Source organism: Balaenoptera ricei, chromosome 6 (assembly GCF_028023285.1).
Source record: "Balaenoptera ricei isolate mBalRic1 chromosome 6, mBalRic1.hap2, whole genome shotgun sequence".
In the NCBI taxonomy this organism is placed as follows: domain Eukaryota; kingdom Metazoa; phylum Chordata; class Mammalia; order Artiodactyla; family Balaenopteridae; genus Balaenoptera; species Balaenoptera ricei.
In genome coordinates this window covers 117,433,823-117,456,827 of record NC_082644.1, presented here as the reverse complement: position 1 = coordinate 117,456,827, position 23,005 = coordinate 117,433,823, and the positions used below count along the sequence as shown (strand labels likewise).

Below are 23,005 nucleotides of genomic sequence, written 5' to 3'. Positions count from 1 at the left end.
CTTTCTTTTGAACTTTAGAAGAAAGTCTTCTGCCTCGCCCCTCGGAGGGAAAGATTTGTTCCCACCTCCCGGGGGCCCCGCGCGCCTCCTCCTCCCGAAACATCTGCCAGGGGAAAATCCACCCTGGAGGGCAGATCGCGCTCGCTCTAAGCCCCTCGAACTCATTAAAAAGTTATTAGCGGCGGGGGCAGGTCCCGCGCAGGTATCGATCGGCCAGAATGAGCCAGAGGAAGAAAAGGCGAAGAATGTGGACGAGTGACGCCCCGACCCCCTGCCCCGGTCCCCCGGCCTCCGGCGCTTCAGCCCCAAGGCGGGAGTGGGGCCCCTGCGCCGTCCGCGCGTCTCGCGGTCCGTGTGTCCGGCTGCCTCCGGCGGCTACTCGCCCCCTCCCCTGCCCGGCGCCCCCGCCCCTCCTCCCGCACGCGAGTTCCCGTCTCCTCCGCCTGCTCGCCGCCGCCGTCGCGCGTCCCCCATCCACTTCTCTCCTCCTCTCCCTCCTTCCTCTGCGCCCTCTCCTTTTTCGCCTGCGCTCCGGCTCCCGCTCCGGCTTTCTCACACCCTCTGGGCTTCCTCCTCCCATTTCTCTGTCTTGCTGAGTCTCAAAATCTGGTCCCCACGCCCGCGTGGCCTAGGGAAACTCCTTTCCCGCGTGGGGCCCGTGTGCCCCCTCCCGCGTTCCCGCGGGACGATTCGGGGCTCCGGGGGCGCCCCGGCTCGCGCGTACAAAGGAGCGACCGCTGCCGAGGTGGGATGGGAGGCGCGGGCCGCAGAGACGGTTTCAGTCGACGTGACTCGGGCCGGCCAGCGCGGGGCCGCCGGGTGGAGTGGCGGCCGCAGCGCCGTGAAGGGGGACAGCGCCCCTTCCTCAATCTAATTAACCTCCTCGGCCGCGGAGAGACAAAGGCGCGCCTCCGGGCGCCCACGTCGAGCGCGTCGGCGCGGAGCCGGCGCCCCTGCCGGCAGGTGACTGGCACGCGAGCCCCTCTGGGCGCTGAGGCCCCGGTGCCCCCTCTCCTGCGCCCCCGGGAACCTTCTCCAGCGTCTCCCAAGCCCGGACCCCCAGGCCCGCCTTTGCCACCGCTAGAGTCCTGGCCGATCAAGGCGGCGGGACGGAGGGGTGAGGCACTTGGGGAGGCTGGACCTCCAGGGGACGCGGCACGGCGGGAGAGGAAGCACAGGCTTCCGGAGGCCTAGTGGGGCCGAGATGGAGGGAGACTGAGGCAAAGAGACGCCGAGATGGAAGGATCCAGATAAAAAGCAGTCTGAGACGTGGAGACACAAGGACACAGAGAAATGAAGGGAGCGGAGGCAGGGATTCCAAAGGAGCCCGAGGCTTGGGGAGACTTCTTTGAGAGTTAGAGAGACGGCAGAGAGGCAGGAATGGGGAGGAACGGGGGTGCCTCAGACACAGAGATTGGGGTAGGGGGTGGGAGTGGGGGAGGGGTCGACGAAAGCAGGCAGGAAAGATGAAGAGGGGGGATCAGGTCGGGTAGGTGGGAGACGGGCGGGCCCCTTCCCTGCCCGTCTTCCTCCAGGCCCTCTTGCCTGGCCCCTCACCCTCACCAGCTCTCTGCCCCTCCTGTGAGTCTAGGGGCAGCCAGAAGGAACCATGCCTGACTCACTCATGCCCCCTCCTTTCTCCAGAGGCCCTTCCCACCCCACCCTCAGCCTGCTGGCCTTCCTCCTCCACCTCCGGGCCCTCGCATCCGCACATCCGCTCACCGTCCACCGGGGATGTCCCCAGAGCAGAGAGGCTTGGCACAGGGAGTTGGGCCCTAAAGGTGCAGCTCCCTGCCACCACCACTGCCACCCACACCATCTCCGGCCTCATGGGGAATCCTGGAGGCCCTGGTCATTCCTTTGTTCCAGAAATATTTATTGAGTGCCTATGTGTGCCAGGCTCTGGGCAAGGCCCTGGGGGGAGCAGGTGACCAGGGCAGACCCAGTCCTTGCTTTCTCTGACCAGCTTCCAGGGGTGGGTCACACTCTGGTGGGGCCAGAGGTGGTGGCAGCCTCTCTCAGGCTAACCTGGTGGCTCTGGCACCTCCCTGGCCCTGACGCCTCTGTCCAAGTGACTTCGGCCTCATCTGTAAAGTGGGAACAATCACCCTGCCTGTCTCATGCCGCCTGATGTGCCCGGTGAGTGAGCTGACACTGAAGAGATGCCTTTGGCTGTCATCTCCATTCTTGTCCCCTCTCCAAAGACCACCTGGCCTCACATGTATGGGTCCTCTGGCCGCATCAGGAGATGCCCCAAGCGCCAGAGACCTGAGGATGCGAGTCCAATCCTGACTCCAGCAGGTACTGTCCAGGAGCCAAGGCACTCACTTTCCCTCTCTGAGCCTCAGTTTCTTTATCTGCAAAGTGGGGATAAGAATAGAAACTCCATTGGGAGAGCTGTCATGAGACATAAAAGACATCATGCGTGGAAAGCTCATAGGATAGAGAATGTACTTGATATATCGAAAACATTAGCAACTTTATTACATTTAAAAGTAGTGGGCTTCCCTGGTGGTGCAGTGGTTAGGAATCGGCCTGCCAATGCAGGGGACACGGGTTCGAGCCCTGGTCCGGGAAGTTCCCACACGCCTCGGAGCAACTAAGCCCGTGCGCCACAACTACTGAGCCTGCGCTCTAGAGCCCGTGAGCCACAGCTACTGAAGCCCGCGCGCCTAGAGCCCGTGCTCTGCAATAAGAGAAGCCACCGCGATGAGAAGCCCACACACCGCGACGAAGAGTAGCCCCTGCTCATCGCAACTAAAGAAAGCCCATGCGCAGCAAAGAAGACACAGGGCAGCCAAAAATAAATAAATAAATAAATAAATTAAAAAAAAAAGTAACACATGTCCATGCTTGAAACTTTGGGAAATATAAAAGTACGAAAGCGGGTACCAAATATCACCTACAAAGAGACACTGGAAACCATATGCTAAGGAAGTTGATCAGTATGCCAAGGAGTCTGTATTCCAGTCCATGTCTTACAAAAAGTAATTGGAATGAAAACAACAACCACCACCACAACAATAATATAATTAACATTTGCTGGGCACTCACTAGGTATCAGTACTTTTAAGTACTTCACATGGAGTTTTCTCAATCTGTCACACTGAGGTAGCTGCTATAATTATCTCCATCTACCAGAAGGGCAAACAGGCACAGAGAAGTTTTAGGTGTCTTAGGAACACTTCTGGCCCCATCAACAGTGGACCTGACCTCAATGGCTGCTGTAGGAAGGGGGTTATTTTCTTACAAAACAGATTGCAGAGGTAAGTAGGCATAAGTTTGCTTAGCATGTCAAGGATGAGAGGCCCGAGGTTCCCTCTGTTCTCATGGTCACAAGGTGGCTGCTGCAGCCCTGCCATCACAGGTGAAGGTGAAGAGGGCATTGTCACTGACATGCCCATGGCCACACACAGTGAGCAAAGAGCAGAGCTGAGACTCAAACTCAGGCAACCTGACTCCAGGGCTGGGCCTCCACCACTGTCCCGTACAGCCTCCTGGCTGGGGCTGCTAAGTCACAGTTGTGACTTAGGTGGACCCGTGCACTGTCTGCCAATGCCAAGAGGCTGTTCCCGTGGTCAGGGAAGCACCTTTCATTTGCTGCGGAGGAACTAGGCATGAAGTGTACAGAGATGAACAGGCATGCTTCCAGGCATGATGGTGTGAACAAGCTTGAAGGACGATGAGGCCTCTGGACTTGCTTACTTTCTGGGCGGCATGAAGGAGTTTCTGTGTCCCAGAGAAGTGACATCTGGGGACCTCCAGCCCCTATCAAGCTGGCACAGCCAACAAGCTAGGGGAGCCCAGATCCTCTGAACGCTGGGGCCCGGTTGGGATGTGGGAAGAGAGGCTGAGGCCCAGCCACAGATGCTCCCACCTGAGTAGACATGAGCCATTGGGACGGGTGTCCTCAGGCCTGAGAGGCTGAGCCAGAGGGACCCACTGCTGGGGACCAGGCCCGCCCAAGGCTTTTCTTTTCCTCCCATTCGTCCCAGCCAGTGTGTCAGACTCCCTGGGCCTCCCTGCCTCCAGTCTGTATCCTGTCCACAGAGAGATGCCTCTCCCGTAGCACCTGATCACCGCTGCTGTCCTAGTTCCAAAACCTTCGACAGCACTGAGGATGAAGTGGAGCTGGCTCCCGCTGCCTGAGAGCTCCTTTTGCTCCTCTGCTGCCCTGGATCAGGCACACGCACACGGGACTATGAACAGCTCATATAGCAACTCTGCAAGATAGGTCCCAACATTCACCCCATTTTGCAGCAGAGGAAATGGAGGCTACGCAGGAGTAATGGATGCTCTCCAAGCCTGGGCCCTTCCCTTCTATGCCTTCCCTGCTCTCTACAGCCAGAGAAGAAAGCCCTTGGGGTTGTATCATTCATATCCGTGTGCCCCATGCAAGCCAGACAAGAAAGCCCTCCACGTGCCCCCATGCAAGACTCTAGAGGTGTCAGGAAATGAATGTTAAACTGGGCTAGATGGAGATTTTTTTTTTTTAATTAATTAACTTTATTTTTGGCTGCGTTGGGTCTTCGTTGCTGTGGACGGGCTTTCCCTGGTTGCTGCGAGCAGGGACTACTCTTTGTTGCGGTGCGCGGGCTTCTCATTGTGGTGGCTTCTCTTGCTGCGGAGCACGGGCTCAAGGCGTGCAGGCTTCAGTAGTTGTGGCACGAGGGCTCAGTAGTTGTGGCTCGCTGGCTTAGTTGCTCGGCAGCATGTGGGATCTTCCCGGACCAGGGATCGAACCGATGTCCCCTGCATTGGCAGGTGGATTCTTTTTTTTTTTTTATAAATTTATTTATTTATTTATTTTAGGCTGTGTTGGGTCTTCGTTTCTGTGCGAGGGCTTTCTCCAGTTGCGGCGAGTGGGGGCCACTCTTCATCGCGGTGCGCGGGCCTCTTACTGTCGTGGCCTCTCCCATTGCGGAGCACAGGCTCCAGACGCGCAGACTCAGTAGTTGTGGCTCACGGGCTTAGTTGCTCCGTGGCATGTGGGATCTTCCCAGACCAGGGCTCGAACCCATGTCCCCTGCATTGGCAGGCAGATTCTTAACCACTGCGCCACCAGGGAAGGCTGAGATTTTTTAATGTTAGACTCATTTACATCCTCCCACCTCTTCCCTCCTCTTTGTCCAATGGCAGACTTTGGGCAATCAGGGAGGACAAACTCACCTGAAGACCAGTTAAATAAGGTATAGTTACAATGAAAGGGAAATGTGCTGCTCTAGGTGTCCAGTAAGTTACAAATTGTATTTATTCTGGAGGCTTCTGGACACCCCAGACTCTCAGAGCATCATGTATTTATTTTAATTATGCAAATATTTAATGCACACTCACAGTGTGCCGGGCTGGACCTGGAGCTTGGAGCATCAAGCAAGGTAGTGTCATGTCCTGCAGCGTCAGTCCAGCCCTGGTAGCTTCCAGTCCCAGAGACTTTAGTTAAAGGTTGTTTAGTTCAACCAGCATCTACGAAGAACTTGCACTGTGCCAGCCCCGTCCGAGCGTTGAGAGGCTGAAAAGGACCCAGCTGGTCCCCACCCTCAAGATGCTGATGTTTCCTGAGCAAGCCAGGCACATCCTCGTGCCCAGGCTGAGAGGTACTAGCTGGAGTTGTAGAATTCTTCTCCATGGGATTTCAAGGAGAAAAGCCTCGCCTCCTTGATCTCCAGCTGCTTGGAATGTCCTCTTCTTCCCTACAGCTCTCGTGAAGGGGGTGCTTGGAGACACCAGCCAACTGTGCCTGGTTCTGTGCCATCTCTATGTCCCCACCATGAAGTGAGAAGCTGCACTTTCACATCCCTGGACGGGGGTGCTCAGATGCTGGGTGAGCGGTGAAACGCTTTCTTCGGATGAGATCTTAGGAAGGAATCTAATTAGAAAACAGCTATAGGACTTCCAGGTACAACTCCGCCATGTAGAAAACATGGAAGTCATCACCCTCGCCTTTACAAATGGAAAATCAGCAGTTTTTCTTGGACCCGTCAGAGAACTGAGGTTGCAAGGCAAACTGTCACGCTGCCAGCTGGAGGGAAGGGGGACTCTGGAGGATCACAGCTGTGATCTGTTCACCTGGAGCAGGATCCCTGGAGTCACAAACTTGTAGGAACACTGAATGGCAATTTTGATGAATTGCTGGAAGGCCGAGTATAGACTGGCATCAGGGTGAGAAGCTCCTGGGGTGCCCAATCCTGGGGGAGAAGGCTCGCACTTTCATGGGTTTTGCCACCAGGAACCCCACCAGGTTCTCCAGGAGAAGATCTGAGACCTCCTAGTGTCCTTGGTAGGGGGACAGGAGAGAAATCCTGGTGAAGTTCACCCAGAGCCTCATCCCACGTGGGGGAAGGGAATTCCTCTCCCTCCAGCCCCCTCCACACTTCCTGTCTCACCTAAGGGAGAAACAAACAAACAAACAGGGAACAGGAATTTGCTTGGAATTACGGCAGCCAGAGAAGGGAGGGGGAGGCCGAGGGAAAAGCTCTACCACTGGAGAAGCAGCCCTGAGACACAGGCGCACTTAAAAGACTGACATTTAATTGGAAGATGATAGGATACTCCCCATCTCCTGCCCCCCACCATGGCACCAGCAGGGCCCCAGTATACTAATGGTGCGTTACAGCTGAAAGAGCTGCAGGTCTTAGACTCTATCTGAGGAGGAGCACGCAGGGAAGCCCAAAGTCAAGGGAGGAGACAAAAAAATGACACTCGAGAATTTGAAGCTTCGGACACCTACAGCTACAGACTCCTAGGGATATTAACATACATCTAAAAGCCTATTAACCTCACTTCCTATCATCTCATATAACGTGTGCAGCTTCCAACAAAAAATTACAAGGCATTCCAAAAGGCAAGGAAAAATACGATCTGAAGAGACAAAGCAATGATCAGAACCAGACTCAGATAGGACACCAAGCCTGGAATTATCAAAAGGGAATTTAAAATAACTATAATTAATATGTTAAGGGCTGTAATAGAAAAAGTGGGCACCATGCAAGAACAGACGGGTAACATAGGCAGAGAGGTCGAAACTCTAAGAAAGAATCGAATGGAAATGCTAGAGATTGAAGACACTGTTACAGAAATGAGGGATCCTTTTGATGGGCTCATCAGTGGACTGGACATGGCCGAGGAAAGAATCACTGAGCTTGAAAAGACGTCAATAGAAACTTCTCAAACTGAACTGCAAAGAGAAAAAAGAATGAAAGAAACAACAGGATAGGTAACCAAGAACTGTGGGACAATCTCAAAAGGTATAACGTTTGTGAAGTTGGGATACCAGGAGGAGTAGAAGAAAGAGAGATGGAGCAGAATATTCGAAGTAATGATGGCTGAGAATTTTCAAAAATTAGTGAGAGGCACCTTATTTATCCCGCCTAATTTAGGACCTTGGGATAAACAGCTACACACTACTGTATATAAAATAGATAAATAACAAGGTCGGGGACTTCCCTGGTGGCGCAGTGGTTAAGATCCGCCTGCCAATGCAGGAGACATGGGTTCGAGCCCTGGCCCAGGAAGATCCCACATGCCGCGGAGCAGCTAAGCCCGTGCGCCACAACTACTGAGCCTGTGCTCTAGAGCCCGCGAGGCACAACTGCTGAGCCCGCGTGCCACAATTACTGAAGCCCGCGCACCTAGAGCCCATGCTCTGCAACAAGAGAAGCCACTGCAATGAGAAGCCCACACACCACAACGAAGAGTAGCCCCTGCTCGCCGCAACTAGAGAAAGCCCGTGTGCAGCAACGAAGACCCAATGCAGCCAAAAATCAATAAATAAAAATTAAAACAAACAAACAAAAAACAAAACCCCCAAACAAAGCAAACAAAAAGGAACAAAACATTTATTAAAAAATGAAATAAATTTTAAAAAAACAAAAAAGAAAGAAAACAAACAACTACAACAAAACAAACACACAAAAGACGCCACACTTCGGCATAACATATTCAAACTGCAGAAAACCAAAGAAAACAGATACAAGTGGCATTTAAATAGCAAGAGATGGATAAGTTCACATTTACATACTTACTTGCCGTTCGATCCACGACAGCAGTGAGGCTGGTGATAGAATCAAAACAAGGAGTTTGGGGATGAGTTTCCCCTGAGCCACAGCATCCATGTTATTTCTGAATCGGTCGCACCGTGTGGGTGTGAACTCGATTCAGACAAATAAGCAGTTGTTAAGGACAACAGTATTAAAACTGCTTACCTTGTTATTTTAAATAGTCTTTAATACAACAAATTCAGAAGATTCAAAGAGAAGGTGTAGGAAGAACTTTTTGTTTCAAAGTTGAGTTGCTAAGTAGCCACTGCCAGGCGTAAATGAACCCCTTTCCTGGATAGCAAGCTCCGTAAGGGGAGAAGTGGCTTTGCTTTATCCCCCAGGGCCAAGCACAGTGCTTTGAGTATGGCTGGTGCTTTAGCGATATTAGTTGTGGGTGTTAACTGCACAATGACCACTGGCCATGGTGATATGATCTGCCTCGCTTCTAACTGAGCATGGAACTCAGTAATAAACTGAGTGATGAACTTTTTGGTACGATTTTGCTGGAGAAGATACCTGCAGGCCTGAATTCAAAGACCAGCCCAGAGTGAGAACATTCCTCATCAGGAGTGTGAACGGTGGTGGCATAACCCAAATGGAAATGGGTTAAACTGGGAGCATGAGTGGGCATGTTTCAGGTCTTCAGTGGGTTAAATTATGGTGTAGATTATAGACCGATTGTTCTCATGAATATACATGCAAAAATCCTAAACAAAAATATTGGCAAATCAATCCAATGATACACAAGAAGGATAGGTAATACATTACAACCAAGTGAAGTTTATTCTAGGAATGCAAGGCTGGTTTAACATTTGAAAATCCATCAATGTGATTCACTATATTAAAATTAAAAAGGAGATTATTCATGTGATGCTGTCTATAGATGCAGAAAAAGCACTTGAAAAATTCCACGCCCATTCATGATAAAACTTTTGGCAAACTAGAAACAGAAGGGAATTTCCTTACCCGATAAAAGGTATATACGACAAATGTACAACATATAATTAATGGTGAGCTATTGAAAGTGTTCCCTTAGAATGCAAACAAGACCAGGATGTCCACTCTCACTGTTTTCAGTCGACAATGTACTGGCAGTCTTGGCCTTGCAAGGAAGCAATAAAAAGAAACAAATGGCATAAAGATTGGAATGCAAAAAAATGACACCATCATTATTTATAAATGACATGATTCTGAACATAGAAAAGCCAAATGAATCTGCAAGTTATTAGAATTAACAAGGAATTTAAGTATGGTCATTGGAATCAAGGTCAATGTGTAAAAATAAATTATATTTCTATCACCAGCAACAAAGAAATTAAAAAATACCATTTTTGATAACAGCAAAATATCAAAAAACCCAGGAGTCAATGGAAAGAAAGATGTGCAAGACCTCTATACTGAAAACTACTAAACTTATAGAGAGAAATCAAAGAACTAAACAAGAGATAAGGATATACCACATACATGGATAGGAAGACTCAATATTGTTAGGTTGTAAATTCTTCCCATAGATTCAGTGCAATCCCAGTCAAAATCCCAGCAGCTTTAAAGTCATTTTTGTGGGGAGTAGGGGATTGATAAACTGATTCTCAAATTTTTATGGAAACGCAAAGGGCTGAGAATAGCTGAAGGGACTCACTATAAATGTACAGTAATTAAGATAGCATTGCATTGGGCTTCCCTGGTGGCGCAGTGGTTGAGAATCTGCCTGCCAATGCAGGAGACACGGGTTCAAGCCCTGGTCTGGGAAGATCCCACATGCCCCGGAGCGACTAGGCCCGTGAGCCACAACTACTGAGTCTGCGCGTCTGGAGCCTGTGCTCCGCAACAAGAGAGGCCGCGACAGTGAGAGGCCCGCGCACCGCGATGAAGAGTGGCCCCCACTTGCCGCAACTAGAGAAAGCCCTCGTACAGAAACGAAGACCCAACACAGCCAAAAATAAATAAATAAATAAAGTGTAAAGATAGCATTGCATTGACACAAAGATAGACAAGCAGATTGAACAAATGGAAATTCAGCATATAACATACTTGAATGCATGGTGTTTAAAAAAATTATAATGGAAAATGTTTAAAGACATTTAATGCATTTTATTGGAATTTGAATCAAACAACTGGGGAACACTAACACAATTTGGAAACCACTGGTGTGGTCTGGTTCCCGAAGACAAACTGAGATGAAGAGACATGATCTGCTCAAGTCACAAAGCAAGTCAGACATCCAAGCAGGGAACAAAAGCCAGGACTCTGGATGCCCCAGCTGGTCGCTGTCTCCCCTTGACTGAGGAAAAGGCAGGTCTGAGGAAGAACCTTTCAGTAAACACGCTCAGACAGGTGACCTCGTGGCATGACATCAAGCCCCAGGACAAAACTATGATCCCTGTCCTGTCTGCACCCAATCTTAATCGTCATCCTTCTCTTAAACACAGAGCTGCAGCTGCAAGCATCTGACCGCACCCCAGTGAATGGAAGGTACGTGGACTTTGGGGGCTTGGTCTGAATGCAGCAGAGTGGCTGGCAGTGAGTGACAGCTGGGATAGGTGCGGGGCTCAGGCCCCTGCTCAGGGGCCAAGGTACCTGCTTCCCAGCAAAGTCAGGATTAGAGAATCTGATGCAAGAGGGAGAGACCAAAAGATCACATATTCCTTTTTGATGTGCTTGAAAAGGTTTTCCTTATTATTATTTTTAATTTTTTTGGCCGCGCCGTGCAGCTTGCGGGATCTTAGTTCCCTGACCAGGGATTGAACCCAGGCCTGGCAGTGGCACCGCCGAGTCGTAACCACTGGACCGCCAGGGAATTCCCTTAGAGGGTTTCCTTAAACAGCGTCTTGTGGGCCAATACGGAGCAGCCTCGAATCACCCAACAACTGGCCCAAGCCGTCACCCACACATCTGTGTGTTGGGGTCCGGGGGGTGGTCCTGGCTCCTCATCTGCCCCTTGGGGGCAGCTCCTTCCTAATGGCCTAGCTGCCCGGACTTCAGGGGACCAGCGAGCTGGACCTGGGATCATGTGTCCTGGGGAGACCAAGAGAGCCCAGGAGAAGCTTAGAGGGTTCGTGCTGAGGCTGACATTTGTTTCAGATCACACAGTCTGTCCTGGTGCTCAGAGGGGAACAGAAGAAGCCACCAAAGCAGTCAGAAGCCCTGGACTCAGTTACTACTACGAGATGCCACTGTCGGAGAGCTTATGATAAGCCAGATGTCAAGGGCTTCACATACGTGTCATTGAATCCCACCTCAGCCCCGGGATCGGGGAGGTAGTTATTATTCCCGCTGCAGATAAGGAAACTGTTGAGTAGCGGAGCTTGAGTTTGTACCTTTGAATCTTCCAGTCTGTGCCCACGGTGGGCTGAACCCGTTAGGTCCCTCTAGAACCAACTTAGGTGTCCCTCGCATACGTGTCCGTTTCTGTCCTCAGAGTGGCCAAGTGGGCCAGTTTTGCAGTCTGACTGAGTTCTGAGCCCTGCTCTGTCGCCACCATAGCCAGGACTCTGGCAAGAACCTGTTCAAACCTGTTTCCTCATCTCCCAGGTGGGCCCCCAGGGCCATGAGGCTCTTACGGGAAAGTAAGGTATTGGCCGTTCTTGTTACTTGCAGCGTGATGCTCTATAAAGTTGCAGAGAAACTGGACCAGCGAATACTGAACCCTTGCTCCTCAGGGAAATACAGGTTCACCGCGTTTTCAACCAGCACATAACTTTGCTTTATGTGTGTTTCTGTTTAAAGCCATCTTATTTAATATATATTGTCGATTCATTAACGTTGAACTCACAGCCAGCAGCCCTATAACTCGTGCTTGGGCAAAGCTTACCTAACACCTGTATCTTCTCTGTAAAGGACATCATTAGACAGCACTACGCTTAGGGGTCATTTTAAACGCAAAATAACCAAGGGAAAGCACAAAACTGCAAAATACATGGCACTAAAGAGACTGCCGGGGGGACCTTTGCTTGGAACAGGAGCTGGAACAGGAAGGCAGACTGTTTGCCTGGTTCATCTCAGCTGGGAACACGGGCAGTGGGCAACTCAATTTTTTTTTTTTTCTGGGAATGACCACAAAAGTGTGGTGAGTGCCGATTTTAAGGTTATAAATAAATTTTAGTAGGTGAATTTGCAAATACGGAATCAGAGATGATGATTGACTGCAATGTAGTGACAGGGACTGACCCGTGCTTGGCACACAGCACTTACTTTTAGGGCTGTTTCCTCATCCTATCAACTGTCTCACTTGGTGGTGTTGGCCGTGTCCCCCTGCTTGACCATGAGCTCCCTGTGGGCAATCGTGATGCTCTCTGTTGAAGCCCTGGGTGAAGGGCAGCACAGAACTTGGCCCAGAACCCCACGTACTTGTGTGGATAAGGGCAATTGACTTAGCTTTGGACTCTGAGCCCTTGTCTGTGAAACGGGAAGAACAGACCTGCCTACCACCCTAGGTGTGGAGACCCCCAGCAAAGGAGATGCCTGGAAAGGGCCAGAACTTTCTTGGTAGATGCTACTAAAAGGCCCTCAAGACAAAGGCCAGTGGAGATTCCCATTGTTTCAGGGCTGTCTTCACTTGGCCTTCCACCCACCCAAGATGTGGACCCAGGACCAGCACGCCCCGCGGGATTGAGCGTCAATCCACTTTCTGGCCGTGAATCTCAAAGAGTCTATCAGGGCCATTTGCATTAGACCATCTTAAAAACCCCAGCTGGGCCCCAGGGGCCAGAAGTGGGTTCGGGAAACAGTGCTGCCGTAGCCAGCTAGAGGCTGAGGCCCCGTGGCATCCAAACTCCCTCTTGGACCAAGCCCTGCAACACGCCATCTGTACCCCAGCCAACCTGACTGCGGGGGCTGCAGGAGGACATCGTGGGTGGTCACCACTTGAGAGGGACACTGGGAAGCCTGCACCTCCTACCTGAGACCAGGGTTAGTGATGGAGGCACCTGGCTGGCGGACTCCCCGCCCTCAGCCCAAACTCTTGGGTGGGTTGGGAACAGCCCAGCTGGGTCTTTGGATCCTGAGCTTGGGCGGCTGGCAGAGCCCAAGCATGCAAGTGTGATGGAGTATGGGAGGTGGGGCGAGAGTTCTGCAGACAGACTGGGCACCCGCCCTCCTCCCCTGCCTCCCCCAACACACAGACTGTCCCTTCTGTGATGACCATGCAGCTTTCTTAATGGAACACAATCGCTGAACTTGGTACATTTCAAGCACTTTAGCCTTCCAGGACACCAGACTGCTGATGAAAACCATCTTCCGTGGGCGCCATGTTAATGAGAGGCCAAATTTCATATGCTTGCAAACTTTCCCCCTGCCTCCTGCTGGACTACACCCCGCCTCTCCTCCCCGGTGCCTCAATAAAAGGCTGCATCAGAGAGGGAGAGAGAGAGAGAGAGAGACAGAGAGACAGAGAGAGAGAGAGAGATTTCCATAATTTATAGTATGGGCATTTCACTGGGGACAAGCGCTAATCTGTACTTACCGATACATTTAAGAAAATGCATCCTCCTGCAAGCCTGCACCATTTATGACTCTTGGCACAAACCGCAATGCTCAGTCTTCAATTAAGGGACACCTTAGGGTTCATTATCACACAATCGCTCCCTGTGAACCATGCCAAATGCTGTTTTGGCACAGAGCTTGGAAGATGAATTAGAAGGAAGCCTTCTCTGTAATGCCCTCTCCCTAATTCCCTTTCCCATCATCAGCGTTTATGCCCTCCTCTGGCTCGACCCCTCCTTCCTTCCAAGTGGCTTTTACTATTCAATCTCTCAACGTCAAACTCGATTCTCTAGAGGTGTAGTTAAAGATGCCACATCTCCTTTTTGTCTTCCGGCTCTCAACAGGCCTCAGAATGGCTGCAGATGGGCTGCTCTCCACACCCCTTTTTGGCCTAAAGGAGCCACAGATGCTTTTTTTCCCCTCCTCTTAGAGCCTGGGGTAGAGAAAAGAAAAGGGACCAGAACTGGAAACACACACACACGAGAACGAGCCATAAGGAGGGGTCTGACAGGACCCTCCTAGCAGCACTGTGTCTGAATGAAGAGACGCCTCCGTGCAGAGCGGCAGAGGCAGGGCACGTTCACAGTCGAGGGGAGAGCTGTGCTCCAAGCCGGGTGCTTCCATCAACGGGCAGGGAAGCAGGAAAAAAAGGAGTTGAAGGCCGATCCCCTGTGCTCCTCAGTAACCCTGCAGTCCAGGGCCCACACTGTCCCCGTGTGTCCTGAAACCACAGGACCCTCCACGGTGGTTTCAACCTATGGGTAAGGACACCCCCTTTCTGTTTCCTTAATGAAAACAGTGAAACAAAATGAGCACAGTCGCTGGCACTTTCCAGCTCTCTCAGCAGCTCAGGGTCCCACAGCCAGTCCAGGGCTGACAGTAAACAGCACCCACACAGGGAGGGAGCAGACCGCGGGCCAGACTGACCGCTTCGGTCCCCACTTCTCAGGCGCACGTGTGGGGAGGTGCGTGGAAGGCAGAGGGCGAGCCGCGCTGACCCCCTTCAGTGAATCTTCCAGCTCCACTTGGGATGGCAGCACCTCTGCGCAAGGAACCTGGCGGTTGACTTCTTGGTGTCACACCCACATCAAGAGATGAGCAGATGTGACAGGTAAGAGGGGCTGAGGTAACCAAGGCTCTCAAGTCAAACTGTTAGATTATACGAAGCCATGAAGATAAAATTAGCTTAACGAAGTAGCTACAAACGTAGGCTGTGCACCAGCTAGGTCGGGCCGACGTAGCGCAAGACGATCGGCCGAGAGCGGCCAGAATCCTCGCCTTTATCTCAGGGGGCAGCGGGCAGGGGCAGCGGGAGGAACAAGCAAACGGAGAGCAAACAGACTAAAAATACTTTGCCCACAAGATGTCTTGTGGAAATTTTATTATGTAGAGTGTAAAATGAATTGTCAGTCCAATAAAAACAACACTTTTTTTAAAAAACAACATGCATAACATTTTCCAATTGCCTTTTTTAATAGTTAGACATTTCAAGCATTATAAGGAAAATAAGGAGAAAAACCCCAGACACTGTAACTTCAGTATATCTCAAACGGAATGTCCCCCAGGTCAATTGAAAAACGCAAGAAAAAATAGCTTCAATTCCGTTTTTCTTTCCTTTAAAAATACATGTTATCTGTACAAGATACACTACAGTAAACACTGGAAATCATATTATCCCTTTTATTAAATCAAAATTATTTAATTCATATTGTGGTTAATGCTAGATTTATTTATTCATCTAGTTAATTTGACAAATATTAAGAAAATATTTAAAAGAAAAAAGCAAAAAACACCTTGGAATTAAAAAATAGTTACTACATTTTTATGCGGTTTAATGTTCCACAGTGTTTGTTAAAAGTTATATTGAATTTATTTTTAATATTAAAAATAACAGTATTTATATTTCTGAGAGAATAGAGAAAGGTTTTTTTGTTTTGTTTTTAAAACAAGCTTGGAGGTCTTAGATACACAATTGCAATCGGTAGGTAATGGAGACATGAAAAAACGTCTGCTAAACACACAAACACATTTTTATATTATTACCCCTTTAGAACTCTAAGAAATTATACAAACCCTATAAAATGCCCCCTCCCGATCCCTGTTGGACAGCAATACAATTATCTGTCTCAATTCAGAATTCACATAATTAATTACAATACATAATAGTTCAGTTTTTAAAAAAATGCAATAAAACCAGACAGCCAAGATACAAGAAATTAGAAGTAAAACATTTAATGAATTTACACATTTAAGAATATTTAAATACTGTTTAAAATTTTTTTAAAGAATTTGTTACAAGCCACCTAAGACTTCCAAGCCACTTTCTGTTGCAACAGAAAAAACTGTAAATAAAAAGACACGCAAACAAAACAAAACAAAAACACACCATGTTGAAATGTCACTGCTCTGCGGCACATTCTGGTGCCCGAATTTGCAGGTATTGCTCCAAAAAGAATCCCAGAGCTTACACATTTGAAGTAACAAACAAAAATAACAAAACAAAAATTATCAGCAATTTTTAGTAACTGATTTTCCCGATTTTTAGAAAAATTCTGTTAATCTAAATATAGTGTTTCACAGAACAAAACAAAGGTTCTTCATCAAAAGGTTTGCAAATCTAAAAACCTCTGTTACAAATAGGTTTTGCTCACAATGGTTTCGGGGGGGAAAGGGAGCTGCAGGCCACTGTCCTACTGTTCCTGCGGAAGGAAGGGGGAGAGCAGTTAGTCTGACGGCGAGTTCTCAAGGGCCGGCCTGGGGTCGGGGGCTCTGTCTGCAGGGAGGTGACAGGAGCTGACACACACGCACGCACGCCCGTGGGCACACGCCATCCTTCCGGGCCTCGTCATGGGATCTGGCCCAGACAAAACCTCTCTTGTACAGGAGGCCCCGGGGCACCTCCTTCCACAGGGGGTGCTGGGCGGGGAGCGGGGAGTGAGCGAGTGATGCTTCTTCTCAGTCACCTACCACCCTGACACCTGTTCCCACCAGGCCCAGGCGCAGAGGGCCATTCTGGCAGTGAGATGAACGACTGGCCTTGGGTCCAGGGCCTGTGGTAACGGACACACTGTCCACAGGGACCTGACTGGCATCGGGTCGCCTGAAAAATGCACCTGAAATGTGACCTGCGGCAGTAGTTGGTCCTCTTCCCTGCATTTAGAAGAAAACCATTCTGGGCCTCTGACTAGACAGAGCCCTCCAGGTTTCCAGGCAGGGCCCAGCCTCCAGAGGCTGTGGACTAGCCCTGCTCCTGCGGCCCCTCACTGCTGACTGGGGACAAGCGTGACAGCCTGGCCACACCACACTTTTCAAGAACAGGCCTGGGGAGTGACCCCAGTGCCAGTCCTGCTCCCTAGTCACATGCCACGCTGGCCCAGGGTCAGCTAAGTTTGCCACGCTCCTCTATAGCGGGGGGACCTGGGCTCCAGAGGAAGAAACTGAGTGCCACTCAGCACTGCGCTCTGGGTCTGGATTTGAGGGAAGATCAGGCTCGTCCTGGTAGGGGCTGCCCAAACAATTCCTCCACTTGGCTCAAACTTGTCCTGTCTGGGGCGAGGAGGGGACCAGGGAGGCTGCCGCAGGGCACTCTTGCAGACGGCGGCCGTGTTGAGCAGTGCCAGGGCCCAAGCGGTTCCTCCACAGCCCAGGGGCCCCGTGCCCTGGCCCCGGGGTCAGGCACACACAGAAGGCTTGGCGGGGGCGGGGGGGGGGTCAGGGTTGGTCTGGGAAGTCTTGGCAGTGCTGGCGATCGGCTACAGACCTGGCTGTGGGCCTGAGCTTGCCCTAATGTTTGCCCGTAGAATGCGACCTGCTGTCTGTAATACTCCGCCCAGGCCATTGTGTAGTCCGGCGGGGAGCTGGCCTGAGGAGCGGCGCTGGCAGCGTGACCTGATCGACAAAGCAAAGCACGGGTTACTGGGAGCAGGGACGCACTTGTGGGAGGCAAGGACACCGTGAGCCTGGAGGGATCCCTTCCCAAAGCCTCGGGGGCATCCGCAACAAGTGCCCGATGCTCAGCTCTCCCTCCAGACCCCTCAGCGAGCTGCGCCAGGACTGGTCTGCCCGAGCCCGGCTGCAGAAAGTGCGGTTATCAGTCTCTCCTCGCCCGGTCCCCGCTCCACTCCTCCAAGACCTTCCTGTCTGTCTTCTCTCTCCAGAATCACATTCTCTGCATCTGTCTGCCTGTCCTGCCAGCTCGCAGTCAGCGCCCCAGGCCGGAGGGGGACGGGGAGGAGGGACGGCGAGAAAGCGGGTGCCCCGGCACGGGGGGGTGTGCACCTGCGCAGGACATCCCGGCCCATGCGTGTCTCGGCATCTGGATGGGGGGCTCTGGGAAGACTTTCACTGGGTGCTCCAGGTGACGGTGACCTCCCTGACCCCCACCCTGGCCCCCAGAAGGGTACTGACCTGGTAATGATCCCAAACACAGGGTGAACATTTCTTTGACGGCCTATGACCTGAGCTCTTCCAACTAGCAAGTAACACCCTTCAGACTCAAGATACGTGAGACACCTCCTTCCAACAATACCCGAACATTCCGGTTCAGCAGTTTTGGGATTCACACCAGAGACTTCAGTACTAATTTTAAATGATTCACTTAGGGTTTTTTTGTTTTTGGTTGTTGTTATTAGGTTTCCTCCTCCTCTTTTTAAAAAGACTGGTTTAGTTAAGAAAACTGGCACAGTTAAGAGCTCACGTTGGAAGAAAAACAACTCAGCACCGGTTCCGACCTTGGACTCCCTGCTCTGGGTGTCACCGTCCCCTTCCTCTTCACCTGTCCTGAAACGGCCAGAAAGAGCCGGGCAGCGGCAAGACCGCAAGGCAGTCAGGAAACGGCTCCCGGCTGGTCTGAGTCCTAACCAAGCGGTTCTCAAGCGGACGGCCAAGGCCGGGGCTGTCCCTGAGGGCAGGCGCCATGCCCTTCCGGGCCCTCTGGAGTCCAGAAGAGAAGCGCGAGGAGGGGTGGAGGACGGCAAAGGACAACTGCGCATCTCCTCTGACAGGCACACGCGGGGAGAGGGCGGCAAAGGTAGACGCAGAGATCCGACTCACACAGGGAAAGCGAGAAAGAAAAAAAGGGGTCAGGGGACCACGGACTCTGAAGTCTACAGTCTTGGGGGCTCTGTGGCTGGGGAGCTGCTTGTTAAGAAGGCCAACGCACTCACTCTGTTTTTTGTAATAGTCTTCCCAGGCCTTGCTGTAGTCGGGCTGGCTGCTCTGCGGCTGGCTCTGCTGGCCTGGGCGAAGAACACAAAAGCAGTCAGGCCTTCGGGCTCCCGGGGCCTCGGCCCCCAGCCCGCAGGCTGCAGGCCCTGCTCTCTGCACTCACTCCCTTGCCCCTGTGGCCCGGGGTCGGGGGGGGCGGTGAGGAGCCAGGCCGACCCCCAAGAGGGCCTCCACTCAGGCCGGCGCGGCTGGGGCTGGCAGACAGCTGCCCCGCAAGGGCGACCAGCAGGCAGGGCCTCAACTCCCTTCAGTCGGGGACTGGGCTGCCACGAGCAGAGCCCCCGGGGCCAGAGTGCTGTCTGCGGCTCCCTGGATTGGCCTGCAAACCGACAAAGAATCCAAATGGCGCTGACCACTCCCTTTCCCTGGCCCTTCTTTTCAAGGACTGATTGCTTTGCCTTTGCACGAGAACTACAGGGGACACACAGGGAAAGTGTCCAGAGACTGCGCTAAAGATTACGACAGAAGACGGGGTACACACCTGACCCCCAGCCTCGCGCCTGTCCGGGGTGAGGGCGAGGACGTGTTGGGAGTCGTCCCCGCCCTCCTCTCCACATCACTGGGGGCAGAAAGGCTGGGCTGGGGGGAGCAGAGCAGCAGCCTGCCCAGGGGCACGGGGGGCGGGTAGTGTTTAAAAGACTTGACCACAGCGGGAAGTCAGGACCCTCCTTCTGCCGAGGGCCCCCCCCACAACATCCTTTCTTGTTAGAAACACAGCCTGCAGCAGGCAGGAAGGACGTGCTCAAAAACACATTTCACGGCACAATGCCTTCCCCAAGAGTTAATTTCCTCAAGGCTGAGGAGGGGCGCAGGCACGAGGACAGTCGGTGTGTGTGGGGGGACCCCTCCTCCCTGTACTGCGGCAGGACGGGACTCGGACCTGGACACTGGCGCCAGGAGAAGGCAAGGCCTGGGCAACGCGGCAGCAGGAACTGCCCCCTCAGACACGGAGGCTGTGGGCAAGTGGGATTTTTCTTCTAAACAAGCTTTCACTGACCAAAACCAATTCTCAATTCCCCCGAATGAACCCAGCGACACCACAGGTGAAGGCTGGTGCACTGGCTGCGTTTTCTCCCGCTCAGCCCACGTGCCTTTGCCAACTCCTCGCCCGCCTGGCCTGAGGCGGCAGCGGGGCGGGCTCTGCGGGAACCGTCCCCCCGCAGGGAGATGGACGTGTCCCCTGCAGCCTCAACGGAAAGCCTCCCCACAGTCCAGGGCTTCTCCCGGCTCCTCTGTCCTGGGCGATGGGCACTGGGGAACCCTCTCTGGGTCGCCTCCCGCCCTGGGGGTGCCCTCTGATGGAACAGGAGGAAACAAAACACGCCCAGGCTGCGGGATAAGTGAGCACAGTGAAATGGGGAGGGTAGAATCTGGGTGCTGTGTAGGTGTTCGTGTGAAGTTCTTTAAGATACTCTGCACGTTTAAGGTATTCCGTAAGAAAACAAGAAAGGGGGAAGGGAGGGAACAAACACAACCATGCAATTTCAGAGCTCACAAGTACTTTTGAAATCAAGTCCAAACCCTTCATTTCACAGATGACAGAACTGGAGCCCCAGAGAGGCGGGGACATGCCTCAGGCTGCCCAGCGCTGCTCCAGAGCTCCAGACTCGTGGGGTGCTTCTCCAGCTGTGAACCTGACCAGGCGCCCCGGGGAGGGGAGGGGAGCCTGCAGACGTGCTGAAGAGCGCTTTCCAAACCCCACCAGGCTGGCCCTTCACACGTCAAAAGAACCTAAGGTAAGGTTTTTGTTTTGTTTTTGTTTTTGTTTGGAAGGCTGTGCAAGATGGGCTCTACCAGCAGTAAAACTCAAGAATGACTCCTGAAGCTGACGTGGGGGCCGGAGAGTGGGAGGGGGTTTAATTCCAACGAGAACCTTCTCTTTTACAATCAGTTTTCATAGAGAGCAAATTCTCTAATCGTGCGCTTTCTGGAAGTTCAGGAGATAGAGAGTCCGTTTCTAAGATGGTGCTGGGGAGGAGAGAGGGAGAAGGCCACCTTGAGGCCAGAGGAGGGGAGCAGGCGGGGCACCCATTAGGCGGGGTTGTTGGAAGAGGTGGCGGCAGTGGGAGGGGCCGAGGGGCAGGAGGGGCTCAGGTCAAACCACACCCTCAGGGCCCACAGGCCTTTCGGACCCATTTCTGGGGGACCAGAGTGACGGAAGGCTGCAGCTCTGAGAAGGACGGAGTAGGTGGGAAAGAAAGGCCTGAGAAGGTGGGCCAGGAGAGAGGCGGGCCCCCTGTCCCCGCCCAGCTGGAGATGCGCCCAGCAGGCCTGTCCCCGGGGGCATCCCACCTCCTCCCAAGTCACTTACTTGGAACCTGCTGTGTGGGCTGCTGCCACGCCTGGTAGGTGCTGCCCCAGCCCTGGGTCAGAAAGGCCGGAGGACCACTGCGGAGGACAAGAGCCACTCATTCCAGGGCAGGCCACACCCCGCCCCTGACCCCCGTCCGCCCGCCCGCCCCCCAGGCAAGCACAATGCTCTCTGCAGGAGAAGCGGGCAGGACAGAGTAAAGGCAGCCCACCCACCTCACAGGGGCGCTGTGAGGGTTTCCATTCACTTTAGCAGCAATGTTTGGGAAGCACCCTGAGCTCCTTGGAGGAAAGGTGCTGAAAGAAAGTGGAAAACAGTGACAACGGCTGGGGACCCAACAACGGCTTTTGCAAAAACAAACAAACAAACAAACAAACAAACAAAAACCCCTCCCGCCACCCAGCCCCAGGGCGGTAAGCTCTCCTTGGGGATGCTGGCGGGACCAGAAGACCCACCGCCCTCTGGGAAGGCTCTCGCCCCAGCACTGGTCAGTGAGCAACAGACAGACCAGAGGGACCACCAGTGAGAGAGAAGGAGAGGAGTCCTGCCCACACCCAGAACTTCCGGCTTTCGGCTGGCACTCCCTGGAAATAGCTGGAAAAGGAGGACCCTTGGGGGGAGTGAGTTCTTCCAGTCAAGAAAAGACTCACTTTTGATGCGGCGCGGCAGGTGGCTGGCTGAAGGGGCTCTGTCCGAAGGCTCCGGGTGCTCCGAGACTGGTACCCTGTCAGGGCACAGAGGGAACTCTCACCTCCTGTCGGCTGCACCTGCACCCTCTGCCCAGGCCCGCCCCGAGGCAAACCACAGCTTTCGGGGAGAGAGACAAGTGAAGTAAAGATACCCTACGGCACTCGCACTAGCCTTCCTTGCCCACAGTGGGCTTTATTTGCAGAAACAGCTTCTGCCCCTTGAGCGACCACCACACAGCCAATATTGGCACCACCACAACTGCCCTAGCATGTCACCCTGGGGGTAGGGACCAACCTGCTGACTCTCCCGTCAATTTAGGCTGGCCCACAGCTTTCTGCCATTCTACGTCCCCTTTGAGGTGAGCAGTGGCCAATCTGTCCTCCATCAACACTCCCTTTCTTTATCTGCTTTGAGGTGCCTGAAACTAAAGCCAGAGTCAATGAACGCTGCCTGCAGGGCTGGCCGCCAGGGCGATGCCAGTGGGAGTTCAGGGGCAGTGCTGGGGGAAGGCTGCGGCCCCTGGCTGCTCATCTACGCCTGCAGGGCCAACAGCTCGGGGCCTGAGCTGCGGTGGCCTGGGCGAGCTCTGCGCGTCTGGGCCTGGCCCTGGTGTCCCTGCGCCCCGACCTTCCCCCTCAGCAAAGTGGGAGGGGGCTGTTGCCCTCACATCACGTGAGGACCGAGAGCCACAGGAAGTACAAGGTTCTGGGGAGAAACAGGTGCCTTGGACATCCGAATGAAAACCCAGCTACTATTAGGCCAGGTGGGGAAAGGACCTTGTACGTACGCCAACTTTCTCATCTATGAGATGTCTGGCCAGCTCAATCTGTTGAGGAACCCCCCTGATGGTGAATATCCGCAGGTTGGGGTCCGTGTTGGGAGGGGGGTTCCGCTGAAGCTCCACGTGTGCTCCTGACTGCTGGTTTATGCTTTTGATGTTCTCACCCCCTGTGGGCAGGAGGACACAGAAGAATAAGTGGTTACAGTTGTCTCCTCCAGAGGAGGAATGGGTATTTGCTGCACACCAGCGCTCGTCCTAAGAGTAGACAAGTACTTTCCATTTATACTTTAAAACGGCTCTTGTAGAAACTAGAGCTGTCTCATTTGTGAAGCCAGACTTGTGAAGCAAAGCTGAGGCGCAATGACACCACGTGGCACCAGCTGGTCTCCGTCTCAGTGTCCTATGCAGAGGTCTGGAGTGGCCCAGAAACCAGGTCTGGGCCTTGGCCCACAGATTTGCACACAATGAGCTCAGCTCCGG

General features: G+C 52.8%; 1 protein-coding gene across 4 annotated transcripts in view; it reads right to left on the bottom strand.

Annotated features, from left to right (window-relative positions):
* Positions 1-14,865: 14,865 nt before the first annotated feature.
* Positions 14,866-23,005, bottom strand: part of FUBP3 (far upstream element binding protein 3) — a 49,335-nt gene continuing 41,195 nt past the window's right edge. For 2 of the 4 annotated variants that reach the window (XM_059925835.1, XM_059925837.1), the window contains exons 13-19: positions 22,532-22,692; positions 21,705-21,778; positions 21,270-21,350; positions 21,055-21,131; positions 18,683-18,754; positions 17,278-17,405; positions 14,866-16,216 (exon numbers count right to left, since the gene is read on the bottom strand). In XM_059925835.1, the coding sequence (XP_059781818.1) occupies positions 16,208-16,216; positions 17,278-17,405; positions 18,683-18,754; positions 21,055-21,131; positions 21,270-21,350; positions 21,705-21,778; positions 22,532-22,692 (602 nt within the window). In that variant the 3' untranslated portion in view covers positions 14,866-16,207. The other 2 variants (XM_059925838.1, XM_059925839.1) reach the window with 2 other exon arrangements.